The 14,025-nt window shown below is 35.5% G+C and overlaps 1 protein-coding gene across 1 annotated transcript; it reads right to left on the bottom strand.

Moving 5' to 3' along the window:
* Positions 1-6,986: 6,986 nt before the first annotated feature.
* LOC134839357 (solute carrier family 22 member 15-like) lies at positions 6,987-8,809 on the bottom strand. Its single transcript, XM_063854877.1, has one exon. It carries the CDS (start codon positions 8,696-8,698, stop codon positions 7,127-7,129), a length of 1,572 nt encoding a protein of 523 aa, XP_063710947.1. The 5' UTR covers positions 8,699-8,809; the 3' UTR covers positions 6,987-7,126.
* Between the last annotated feature and the right edge of the window lie 5,216 nt (positions 8,810-14,025).

Here is a 14,025-nt window from a genome sequence, read left to right as displayed (position 1 = left end):
TTTAGATGTAAAAAACTTCATGGTTAGGTGCTGTCAAGGTACTCTCAGAAGTTTTATATCTGAACTTGAAATGTAACTGCTCAGCACCTTTTAGTTTCCGAGATTGCCGGTTTTTTCTTTTCATGAATGCGAATTCTCCAAGACACTACTTCGAAAAAATTCGAAATTGTTGGCTCTTTGGTAGGGTGATGTCGGCGTATTCCGAGTAGTTATAACTATCACCTACAGACGTATGATCGCTCAAACTATTTCCGATATAAGACGTTTTTTGCTATTTCAAAACTTATAACTCGAAACGTTAGAGCAGAGAAATGCAAATCCAATAATATAAACTTGATTCATCTGTCTGCAATATTCAGAAAATGCAAGTTTTTAGAATTAAAATTTGGAAAAAATATTGGAAAATTCCAGTAGGAGAGGTTAAATTACTTTATAAATTACATTCATTTTTTTCTTTTTATTTGTCTTTCAACTCCAACATGCGTAAGGGTGTAGTTTATCTGCAAAATCTGTTTGTCGAAGCAACTTTGCTGCGTTGGTGATGCTAGATTTTGATGATCTCAAACGTACCAGTGGGGTGGACTTGCTAAGCGAATTATCGCTTGAACCATTGAAAAGATTGTTGTATAACCTTGCTAGCGAGCATAGTGTGTTATTATGACCCTACATTTTTCCGAGAAAACTCGCAAATAAAATTGCTCATCTGGTGGTAAAATTGTTCACTGGAGAAATGGCAATTACGGTGCTAGGGATTTCAGCAGACCGGTTTTTAAGCAGACTCAAAAATTGACCAATCAGAAAGCTTCATTATTTATTCAAATAAAAAGGCTCAAAAACGCAGAGTTTTGAATTTTATCAATTCACAGCATATTTATCAAAGCATATTAACAAAAATCAGCGGAAGTAACAAATTTAACATAAAATGAGTCCAACAAACTGAGTTTTTCATTGAGTTTTTCGACATATCAGGGCTATACCGTCGCAATACTCGAATTCTGAAAAATTTCCGCCGAGGTATAAGCATTTAAGCCTCAAAATTTTCCAATCCGGACCTAAAAACTTTCGTTTTTTCAAAGGCGGGCACTCCCCTCGGTTCGCACGTCATATTTGTAGACGAGACAGCAATTCCTCATTTGATAATTTTTTCAACTTTCCAAAAATTTGGTCGAAACTTGCCCACAGTTTTATTCCCGCCTGAATTCCATCCTTCGCAAACGTTGTTATTCTAATGTCGACAGGTCGATCGAAAACGTTCCACATTTCCCTAAGAATTGGTCCAAAAATTCCATAAATAGTCAAAAATTTTCGTTTATGTTGATTTCTTCTTGAACTTCTCCTGATAAGTTGCTAGCATCATAGTGAGTTCGCCGATTGGCAAGAACGGCTATCTATAAACTTTTCTAAAAAAATTTTGAAACTTTTGATCGTTCTTATCAAGAGTATATAATCCAAATTCCTGAATTTTTCGCAAAATGCACTGGGAATAGTGAAACCAACAACCAGAATGTTGCGAAACAAAGAAAGTTTTTCGAATAGCTGGTATAACACCCGTCTCGTATTCTGTGATAAAATTTTCCGGCATAAAAGAAATTCCCGTAATTTCTTAGTTTTTTGGCGCAAAATTCCAGAAAAATTTTGGTAAATTTCTTCGAATTAGTTCAGACTCATATTAAGGTCGTGATGATAATGTTTTTCAGGTAAAGTCTTTTTCGCGGTTTGCTTTTTTTTTTTTTTCAGTTCAGTTCATTTCCTTTGTTGAAAGGAAGGCAAAATCCACTTTTGACCAGAAAAGGTGTAAAGGTCATAAAAAACGGCATCGACTTCTGATTTCAAAGATAGATTTTAATTTTCAGATTTCCCAGCCTAATGAAAAATTTACGTATTGATTCAGTTTTTGTCACTTTGGGTTAATTTTATAAACAAGCGTCAATCATAAATTGTTCTAGAAATTGAAGAGCTTTAGGGCCATCAATTTTTTCTTTGATTTTGAAGTCTGCATTTTGTTTACTTGCGCTCATTGACTCTTTTTCAACTATCTGTTGGATATTTTTCAAATTAAAGTTAAAACCAACCTAATTTTTGAAAAGTGACTTATTAATTGAAACATATGTACAGAGCCGCACCGTTATCCTACAGAGTACAGTTAGATCCAGCTGATTCATGATATCCTGATTGGAAGGAATATGGGAATTATCTCCCGTTTACATATTCTAAGGAGCAAATGCCTTATTGCTGTGTTATTTTGATTTAATAATAATTTTTGAAGCTAACAAAGTGCTATTAATCATCGAATAGTTGAGCATCTGCGAAACTAAGAATTGAGTCTTTGATTGAATCTTTTTCGAACATTTTAGCATTCAAGAAAAAAACACTAGTGGACAAAATTAAACGCAACTTTACCATTTAACTTTCTAAAATGCCTAATTTCGAAGACCACTTTCGACAATAGTTAATTGAAATTTTACAAAAAATTTTACATCGACCGACTTCAAATGATCATCTCTGAAAGTCTCAATTTTTGATTTAATCTTTCCAATATTTTCCGGGTCTGAAAAAGCCAATTTTTACCATTTGGACCTTATAAGAAACAGCAGACTTGAGGAAAGTTGTCACACTGAATAACACAAGTTTCTCGTTTAATAAAAAAAAGTTTCACGTCGCATCATCAAATTTGTCTTTTACACTTATTCGAAAAAGTGTTCATTCCCATAGAAAACTTATTACAAATGGTAAAAATTGGCATTTTCAGACCCGGAAAAATTGTAAGCACTTCAAATTAAAAATTGCTACTTTCATAGAGGGTAGTTCAGATCACTTGTAATTGATCGATGTAAAAATTTTGGTAAATTTATCAAATTGTGTTAAAAATGGTCCTTAAAATTAGTCATTTTGCAAAGAAAAAACCAGAATTTGCGTTAAATTTTGTCCACTAGTGCATGAGCTGAAGGTAAGTTTTTGTTCATGATTTAATCTGACTTTATACTCGGAAGTTAGTGAACAAAAAAGCTCGTACGAAAATGAATGAAATTGCCTATTCATACGGTTGCCTGAAATGGCGTCCAAATTTTTTGCAATGCCTCAACAAACCATTATGTTTCCTCACGTTTATATCAATCGCTGGTTTTTTCCAAGGCGCCTTGGTCAATGGGTTTGTGAATGCTTCATTATCTTCCATAGAGAGAAGATTTGGAGTTGGCTCGAAGACAGTGTCTTTTATCTCTGTATCCTTTGATATCTCAGGGAAAATTTTGATTTTGAAGAAAGTATGTAAGCGATCAATTCTATATATCCCATTCCTATAATCTACCTGAATTGAAGTAATTCGTCAAATGGCTAAGGGTACTGATCTCAAATCAGTTTGCAACCCTGCTACTTGTATTTATTGGAGTGAGAAACCCACCTCACTTCATTTGTTCATAAAACAATTTTAAATATTTTAAAAATTTAAATTATTGAAGGCCCTAAATAAGACATGCATGCTAAAAGCAATCAAATTAATACAAAAATAGATGCTCTAAAACGGAGAGATTTTGAATGAAGCTTCTAGGATAATTCAAAGCCAAAAAATTCCCTCGAAACGAGCTCAGCAGTTCTCGCTGTCATCCCTCTCTCCTATTACGGCGGAAGGACATCTCAGCCCAGAATACTGGGAGTGAGTCTGCTCGTTTTATCGCTCGGAGGAGCTGTCATGTGTATTCCCCATTTGGCGACTCTAAATGAACCTTCAATTATGGATTCTTACAGAGAAGAAGGACTGGCACAATTTGGATTTTGCAGTAGAAATTCGAGCTCTTCGCGTTCTGATGTAAGTAGTATCGTTTTGGCGCAGGTACTCAATTCTTCACGTTACCATTGAAAGGAACCGTGTTGTTGTGTAAGTTCCAAAAAAACTCGAGAGAGTAAGTTAAAAATCTGAAATCGTAAATCGAGCAAACTCTGATTGCTTCAAATATTTTTTTTGCAGAAAATATGCGAAATGCTGAGAGTAGCTTGGACTTGCCTATGAATGAATGCATCCGTACGGTCCCGTTAGGTTTTAAATAGACATTCAGCTGGAAATTGAGTGCATGAAAATTTTTGTCCTGAACAACTGCGCCTTAGACAAAATAGTCCGAAAATTGACATTGCCCGATTTTTTTGAACCACTTTTATTGCCCTCACGAGCTGGAAAGAATATCGCCATTTAAAATGGAAAAATTTGGGACGCAAATAGCTGAGGATGTTTTGTCCCAGTCCGTCTTCTGGACATTTTTTAATGTTGTTTAAGATTTACCAGCTCCAATTTCGGGTTATTCTTGTTTTCTTATTTTTTTTATAACCGCTTAAAATATTCATTCGCATTAAACGGTTCTAGTTTGTTATCAGCTTAGTCGTCTAATTTTTTATCATTTGAAAAGCGACGAACAAATTTATGCGCTTGTGCGTTTGATTGGCCTAAAAAGAAATTCGAAACCTTCTTTTAGCTCGAAGTTTTGTATTAGTATTGTTTTTTTCCGACTCCAGGGTGTCAACCCAAGCAATATCGGGGTTAGTTACCACTTATTGAATTTGGTAATGTAACGGCTAATCTAAATGCTTTTTTTTTTCTTGGTGTTTTTTCCTAAAATTGAACTTCATTCGAAACAAACATAGAAGTTTTTGGTAGATATAGCTTTTTCGGTGTGTAATAACAGAAATGTAGGACTTTTTGTTTTGTTGCATGATGGTTAGGCTAGCTTGCCATGCTATGTTTGTGTTGTATAATAATTGATCGGTAGCTCCTCTTTGCCTCTTTGTTCAAAAATATCCTGAAGCTACTCAATAGAACCGAAAAGTATCGCTTTTGTTCAATTCTGACACATTTTAAGATTGTGAAACAACATGGGGGTTTATTTCAGCTGAAATATGAAGTTAAGTTGAATACAAAGCTTAAATTAAAAATATATTAAAAAGACAGTTTACTGCCGGCGGGGACGTACCAATTAGCGTACCATGCGTTGGAACACTATTGTCTTTTTTTAAACTCAACAAAAAACAAAAAATGAGTAGGCGGTCGCCAACAAAAAATAGTATAGTTTTTTTTTCATTTTAAGCAATCAAATCTGCAAGTGTTTGTTTTTTCATATTATTTATTTACTTTTTTGTTTGTACAGAAAATGACAAGGAGTTCAAAGTAAAAATGGGAAAATTTTACAAAATTATCCGCTAAAGGCCCTATATGTGACAATTTTTGTGCATTTTTACTTAAAATCAATCACGGAATTTTAATATGATGCCGCAATTGACCTTATTTAAGTTTTTTTAAGACCTAATTTTAATATTTTTCAACTCAAGATTCAATTGATTAAGGTTTCAATGAAAAGTAAGCTTTCCAACTTTCCAATTTTTTTTCTAATTTAGTCAAGTGTAACAGTCATTACGGTCCAAACTGTATTTTCGGATGGTCGGGGGGTTACGACACAAATAGTTGTCGTCGAATGCGCAGCAACGCTGTTTATCTTTGATCTTTTTTTATGTTGTGGAATCCAGACACAAATGATGAAAACATAGTGCAGCTCCAAATGCTAGGTCAATGCTTCGATTTTTTCTGCTCATCTCTTTGATCTTTTCGCTCGTTGTGGATTCAGCAACACATTAAATGAGCCGACATTTATTGCCCACAGTGCAAAATTTTATGCCCCATAGATTAAAAGGCTCAATTGGAACGGGCGAAAGCAAACTTCGCACGCCAAAACGTTTTCAGTTTTGTAATTGTTGTCAAAAACAGTGACTGTGATAATATTTATAACAAAAACATCTTTTTTTAATCCCCCCATACTGCTATTTCAAGCTTTGTTTTTTTTACGAATTTCTTAACTTCAACGCGTAAAAACTGATTTGTTTTCAGCCCCTGTAAAAATCAACGGAAAGCAACAGTTACATAGAAAGGTGTGCGACTAGCAAATTATGATCTGTTTATTTATTAGGTGTTTCAATGGCTCAACTGTTTTATTTTGTAATTAAATTCTCTTAAGTCAAAAATTGTCGTTTTAACGTGTTTTTACATGTCTTATGAATAGTTCTTATGCTCTTAGGATTCAAAACTCATCCAAAGAAATAAAAGCTTCAACAATATTTGATTGTTTTGCTTTCGTGCTTTATTAAATGTAGTTGAGTCTCATCTCATTATATTTATTTACTGAGCTTATGATGGGCCATTGTATAAGAGTCAGTGAACGCAGTTCAGACTCTTATATAATTCGCGATAATTTTTTTTTTTTGCTTTTTTTCGGGAAAAGATTTTGTTCGGGCTCAAATTCTATTTTTGCGGTTTGACTTTTCATTTTTTCAAGTTTTGTTCAATTTATTTGTTTGAAACTAAGGCAAACTCCACTATTGAACAGCGAAAGTGTAAAATTCTGAAAAAATGATTGGTTACTCGTTTCAAAACTCGAATTCAAATTTCAGATTTTCAGCGATATAAAAAGTTTATCTATTGATCCAGTTTTTTTTAAAATTAGGTTAGTTTTATCGAAAAAAATGTCAATCTTAAATTGTTCTAGAATTTCAAAGTGCTTTAAATTTCTATCCTTAATTTTTGAAAGTTGAGATTTAAAAAAAATTAGTCGTTCAATTGCGTTCATTGACTCTTTTTCAACTGCCTGTTGGCTGTGTTTCAAGGTTAATTTTTAATTATGCAACGGTTTGCCCGGTTTCGCTTTCTATGTGTGAAAAGTTCAATTAATTGAGTGCATTTGCTTATTTCTAAGTAAAAAAGGACTTGGGCAAACAGGTAAGCCAAAAGGTATCGGAACAAAAAGAGTGCCTAATAATTGAGTGCCTAATAATTGATTGTGAAGTACCAAAATCTTCAATTTGTTTTTTTTTCGGAACACTGGAGCAGATTGTTAGAAGATTTTGATTCAAAAGATGAAAGATTAATCTCGAAAGAAAGGTTTCAATAAGGCACCACAATCACTCTTTCGGAAGTTTCATTGGATTGGCGGAAATTCATTAAAAACAAGCAGTATTTCTTGTTTTTTTTCCACCTGAATGTTTATTTTTTTAAAAATCGTTTTTAAAATCAAAGTTTTCTATGATCATGAATAGTAGTATTTAGTTATCCTTGCGACAATTTTTTGTGTTTTTTTTTTGTTTTTAAAGTCTTCTACAGTGAATCATGTTCGTCCAGAGTTTTTCTCCGAGGAGATGCCAGATGTTCGTAGTCTTCAATAGTTTCGACTGTCGGCTTATCTTTCGTCTCCACTCCGAACAGACAAACAGTCACTCCTGCAAAGCATCCAGCGAAGGAGAAGATCTCAAATGGAGTCGTATCTCCCGAAAAAGGTCCACCCAAGTTCATTTTCAGCACAAAAGGAGTCAGAATTAAAGCAATTTTAGAGGCAGCCGAGCATAGCGACATTCCAGCGTTTCGCATCGACGACGGAAACTGTTCGGGACAATGGACGAATAGAATGCTGTAACATGCAGTCGCGAGACATTTGCCGGCCATTGCAAACACGATTTGAACTGAGCCACCTATAAAGGGAACACCTGCGCAAAACGCTGATGCAACAAACAAGGCAATATAAAAGACTGTCTTTCGACCCCATCTATTGATCGATTTTGAAACGAACCATGATGGGACGTCAACCAAAGACAAGAGAAGTGAGTTCAAATAAAGATTACCATGAATCTTTTTCACATTGAAAATTAGGCCGAAATAAACCATACTGCATGCAAACCATGCTAACATGTTGACGGCTGTTAGAACACAGCTATGCAACGTTCTGAATAGATCCAAAACGCTCATTTTGAGAGATGTTCCAGTCTCTTTTTGGTACTTTTGATTGAAGGAGTCGTCTTTTTGTTTCGAGCTTTCATGCTCCTCGCGCAAAAGCAAACTTGATTCGGAATCAGGCTTAGTCAAGTTAATCGCTTTGGTCGGGTTTCCATTGTACTTGGCAATCCATTTTAAGTTATATTCCGCTTCGTTTATTCGGCCAACGGATTCAAGCCACCTCGCACTTTCTGGGAGGAGAAACACCTGGAAAAACATAAAGGGAATTAAGGGAAGTGCCAATGTCAAGAACTGTTTGCGCCATGATTCCTCAAATACGAATGCACTTAGAACACACGCGATTTGTCCAATCACAAACATGAGCTGATTGGTTATTTCTAGTTTTGGCACGTATTGTTTCGACACATTTTCTGTCAGAATTAGCATTACAAGATAAGATGAAATGCTGCAAAATCCCGAAACGAAACGCATCGCAATGTAGGAATAGATATCTGGTGCAAACGTAGTGGCGAGTGTCGAAAAGAATTGAAGAAAAACCAAAATTGCTGATGGCCATTTTCTGCCGAATTTTTCGCTAATGGAGCCACACGTTAGGGTTGAAATGAGAAATGCCGACCAGTATGCTGAAGTCGATACAGTCGCCAGGATTTGTTGGTTGTTACAAACCAAAACGTAGTCTTTATAAATTGATCCGGTATCGTCTTCAAATATTAATTTTTGACAGCTTTCATCACATTTGTCCAAAGCCGAGTTGTTTTGAAAGGGATACTTGGAAACTCCTGGCCCATCGGCACAAGAGAAGTCAATATCAAGTCCTACAAATACAACAATGTAGGCGTGCCATCCATTGTAAGCTGACATAAAACCGGCGAAGATAACCAGCATCAGTTGCGCCGGACCAAAAGATCCAGCGATTTCCAAAGCCGAGTCAAAATCCATATTGCAATTTTCAAAACTTAAGGTGTCGTGGCCTTAAGTGAACATTCGAACAAACCAATAACCCTCCTTTTTTGAAAAAGAAACGCACTACTAATGAATGTCACAAATATAATTTTGTTTGATCAAAGCTCTGTAAAATTTATTCAAACATAGCTGATCAATTAAAGGAATTCAGCTTTGGCAGAAGAATTTAATGTGAGAAATTTTGTCCTTTGCATAATTGCTCGAACAAATTTTTGAGAAATGCCAAGGAGCGCAAGAGTTTGAATTAGTTAGTAGTCGCAAAGTTACAGTCCACGTAAATGTAGAGAAGCTCAGCTTTTTCAACTTGTAACCTCAAATGCAATTGCAAATATTTAAAAAAGGTATTGGGAAGATGTGCATGTAGTGCGTAGCACTCCAAACGCACTTTTGCAAAAGCTTCAAGAAAGAAATAACGGGTTACCTCGCAGTTTTGTATTTCTACCGTCATTAAAAGAAATTTGAGCTTTTGTCGCATTTTGCGCTGTTTTCTTAGACACCGAGCGCCTTTTTTCAGATGTTCTCATTACAGTCAGAACTACGATTGACAAAAATTTTTGTCGGATAGTTTTGATTTACTTGATGCATCGTTATGTTGCGAAATACGTTAATCTCTGTAAATACACGAAAACAGAAACCGCCGAAAACAAAAAATTTTAGACCTGTTTAATGGCTCTGATTCAACGCTGGTGCAATTTAGAGCGATGATTTAGCCATGATTAATTGCAGGGGGGGGGCATCTAAGGTTTTCTTGAGGGGTGGGTCGACCAGATTGATTTTCCGAGCTCTCCTAAAAAACTATAAAGACCCTCTTGTGACCAAATATTTGCGCCGCAAGCAAATTTTAAAAAAAACGGTCAAAAAAGCCGTTTTTGGGAAATTTTGACCAAAAAATTGCGTTTTTTCGGCGCGCGCTCCCCTTCAAAAATAGTATATATTGGTGCCAAAGGGGCCTTAGAAAAGTTTCAGGGTTAGTAGGCCTAAAATACATGTCATTTAATAATACGTAAGGGGGACTCTTTGGTTGGTGAGAAGGTCAAAGCCTTGAGGGGGGAGGAGGCGGGGGCACCCGACTTCATCCTAAGTCCGCCCCTGATTCATTGCTGCTAATTTTTGACTTGTCAAAATTATGCAAAAACTAAATATACACCAAAAAGACTTGATCCATCAACCTCTTGAAGGGTAGTGGTTTCTGTTGTCTCTGATCGGGGGCGTTCAACAATGCTTAAGTACAACAGTTTCGAAACTAAAAATGATCATAATTGGGTCTTTTGATTTTTGTGAATTGTTGGCAGTTTTGTGTGAACACTTGTGTTTTGGAACAAGACCCAAAAAAATGACAATTTGCGGAGTTCATTGTTTGTTCAACAAAATTTATGAGGCCGGGCTTGGGGAACTTCTGTTTGTTTAACAAGCGGCATAAGTTGAAATGGCAATTTTTTGTCTTTTTCAACTTTCGTCCGTTTGAATATAATTACTTGCCAGTGGTTCTAGAGATGGGAGCCTTTCAGTGGTAGAACCATACTCGTGCCAGCAACACGAGTGCAAGACCCATCAAATTCCTCATTATCTTCAACTTGTCAGTGATGAGAGGGTAAAAACAGTATTCAAAATAATTTCGGCACCGTTGAACAAGATTTTGATTTTCGGCACTGTTGTACTGCCTTTCTCTTCCAATGAGATTTAGATTCTTTGAACTTATAGAAACAGATCCTTAACCTATTCTTTCATTTTTATCATAGTGGCAGTTCAAACGCTTTTGAAGATTTGGAGCCTAAACTAAGTTTTCATGAAAAGCTTATTACCGTTTGCGCAAGCAAAGCTTGTGTGATAGTATGAACTTTCTTTTTTTTTCCCGCCCAAGTCGCAAATATTGTTGCGACGAAATGAGTTAATTTTGAAAGTTTTCATTTTGATCAATAACCAGCTATTCAGTACAGCCAATGCTAGGGATATTAACACAGACTATTATAATACAAATAGCACTTAAGCTTCAAGATATCAGACCCGCAAAGAGGGTTTAAACCTGGGCAGGGTCGGATGTTTTTAATGAACTTGTTCGTATACTAGTTAAAATGCGACACTCTATAATTTATGGCGGCTCTTTTCCAGTCCCCCCCCCCTTCAAATTCAATTTTGAAAAGCTTATTTAACCTTGTCATATTGCAATGAAATTTGGCGTGGTGAACGAATCGACAACTGTAAACAGATTTTTTCTTCATACTTTACAGCGTAACATCACGCATGTAGCCGTAATAAGACGTAAAACAAACATAAAACTCGATATTTTGAAAGGGGGGAACTGGAAAAGAGCCATTATGGCATGTTACTTGGTAAATTTCTTCTTTTTTCAAATTGACTGGTACTGCTGATGCGTCATAATTGGCTTGCGTCGCTTAGCAATTTTGTAGACTCAAAGTTTTACTCATTCAGTTTTTCCCAGTGGAGTTATCAATTATATTTTTGCTTGTGTATGCGAAGTGCAACTTCGCCTCTGTGCTGAAATTTATGGTGATTGGAGTTGGCGTTATATAATTACAGCCCAATTTAAATTGTGTCTGAAAAAAAACGAAAAAAAAAACACCCGTTTTGTCGACGCATAGATTTTTTTAGAATCCGAATTACGAGCAATTCTCCCAATCGATCTGTCTTGGAGATAGTCAAAATCCGCTAGCAAAAAAAGACACTACGTCATATATCTGTCCATCCATTTTTTTGATTTTTTTCCATTGAAATAAATTTGAGAGATGTTAAAATGTTAACTTGAAATTTGCACATTGATCTTCAAGTTTAGTTAAAAATATAACCATTATTACTATTTACGAAGTGGTAAATAGTTTTGCATATTCGAAAGTGTCTGTTACACGTCTGCTTTAATGTAAAGCCAGATTAGAAATATGAGCACACGGTTGTTCCGACATCAATAATATATATTTTTTCAAATTTTGTATAGGGTTTTGACCATGGTGTATTGCAAGTACCAAAACCAAATCTTTACCATTAGTTAATTACTGATACTCGCCTACCTTTTTCTAAGACAAAAGAATTCAAAAACAAAACAAAAATTAAAAAACCAAAAGATTGGGCAATTTGTTTCATGTCGAAGAAGTCACTCAATCTTTTGAGAGGCGTTTGTTTTTTCCGACAGTAAATTGCACTCAACGGTTAAGTGTTACCATTTTTCATCACTGTTGGCGCCAAATTGGGTACTCTTCTAGAATGAAATCGTTGTTACATTCTTTTGGCTCAAAATCCCAAAAAATGATACATAAAGAAAAGTTTTTTTGAAAGGTTTTCAATGCATGGTTGCGCCAGTTAGTTTTTCCCGAGAAAAAATTGATGTATCGAAGATTTAATTATTTAAGGTTGAAGATTTTTACACAAATCAGCGGGAAATTGTTTAACTTGGATACTGCACAATTATTAGAATTATTCCTGGGGCAGATAGATCCCTCCTACTTTGGGACCATTTATCCAGGAAGATGGAGCCGAAAAACAATTTGTTCAACTATTTATGGTAGATCGCTGCTGGCCTTTGAATAAATCACTAATTGAATTTATTTACACAGGGAAATTCCTGTGTTATTTCATGAGTTCAAGTTTTCTAACCTAACTTGCATAAATTAGTGCTCGACCAAACTGCTCAACGTCATTATCTGTGGACTGTTTACACAAGCAAAGCCCACCCTATCTCGCAAGTATTGTTGCGACACAAATATTGTTGCGACGAAACGTGTTTATTTTCAAAGTTTTCGTTTTGATCAATAACCAGGTATTAAGTACAGCCAATGCTAAGAATATTAACGCAGACTATTATATTACAAATAGCACTTTAGCTTCTAGGTATCTTGGATCTGTAGCGTAGAGGTAGGAAAGGAAACCCGCAACAAAATAAGAGGGTTCGAACCTGGGCAGGGTCGGATGTTTTTAATGAAATTTTTCGTTTACTAGTTAAAATGCGTCCACTCTAAAAGTTGAGGCATATTAGTTTGTAAATTTCTTTTTTTTTTTCAAATTGACTGGTACTGCTAATGCGTCATAGTTGGCTTGCGTCACTTAGCAGTTATGTAGACTCATAATTGGCGTGCGTCACTTATAAATTTTGTAGATTCAAAGTTTTACTCATTCATATTTTCCCACTAGCGTTATCGATCATATTTTGCTTGTGTATGCGAAGTGCAACTTCACCTCTGTGTTTAATTCTATATAAACTTGCGTGTCTTGTAATCGGGAACTATACTTTTTCCCATTAGCAATTTTTCCCACAAACTTGCAAATAAAAACTAAAATTGGTTTATTAGTAAACCATATATACACAAGGTCTAGGGTTTGAGTCCCGGCTGGGCTTCGTTTTTTTTTCACTGTATGAATTGATTTGTCGGATTTTTGTTTTTGTCTGCCTATGTTTTGTCGGCTTAGTTGCCACATCGCGGGTTTTTTCAGCAGCTTTAATTGTAGATGCAAGTGTGTTTGATTCGTTCCTGTAATTTGTAAAGTTAATAGCCCAGACTTTGTATATTTTCCTTTTTTTCTCGCGTGAAATGTTTAGTCGACATAAATGGTTTCGGCTTATGCTTTATCGGCTATGTTAATTTATTTTTGCGTCGCTTCAAGTGTAAAAAAAAGATTTATTTTTTTTAACTTCAGGTAGTTTGTCTTGCAAAAATTCAAAGTTTTAAAACTTAATTGCTCGAAATTTATGTACGACAATTCTTTGTTTTTTTTTTTGGTTTTTTTCCGGCTCGATGGGAGTCTCTACACAAATTTCGGCTTACTGGCTGCTCGATAAAGTTTGTTTTGAAAATTAATGCAGATTGTTTTGTTTTCTTGACTGTTTTTCTGAATTTAATTTTATTTTTTCCTTTTCCCATTTTTTTAGCTTTTGTTATTTCCGTCTGATTTACTGTTCGCTAGCAATGCTGTGCTTGCGATGTATCGCGAGTAATGCGAAGCTCAGCTTCGCTTGTGTTCTATTTTGCAATTCAATAACACGAAAAAAAATTTTTTAAAAACCCTAGCAAATTTAAAAGTTTCTTTGCCATTTCTTGCTGAAGATTGCGAAATGCTATTTCGCCTCTGTGTACATTTAATTAGACTGGGAGTCGGTGCATTTGCCTAGACAAGTTTTCTCCCTTCATATCAGCTTTTAAATCACGAAACTAATAACTCAGAGGTGGGGGAGGCATCTATGCAAGTTTATTTATTCCAATCGGTTCAATTATGCTTCAGCTTGTTTCATCTGACGTTCCTCGCCCGGCGAATGACCTGCGACTATGGGTACTGTTCTTCTACCTCGGAATGGCCAT

This window comes from Symsagittifera roscoffensis, chromosome 2, assembly GCF_963678635.1.
Source record: "Symsagittifera roscoffensis chromosome 2, txSymRosc1.1, whole genome shotgun sequence".
Classification (NCBI taxonomy): Eukaryota; Metazoa; Xenacoelomorpha; order Acoela; family Convolutidae; genus Symsagittifera; species Symsagittifera roscoffensis.
This window is presented reverse-complemented; position numbering and strand designations above follow the sequence as displayed.

Coding starts and splice junctions, on each gene's coding strand:
- LOC134839357 (XM_063854877.1), bottom strand. CDS start 8,698: ATGGATTTTGACTCGGCTTTGGAAATCGCTGGATCTTTTGGTCCGGCG.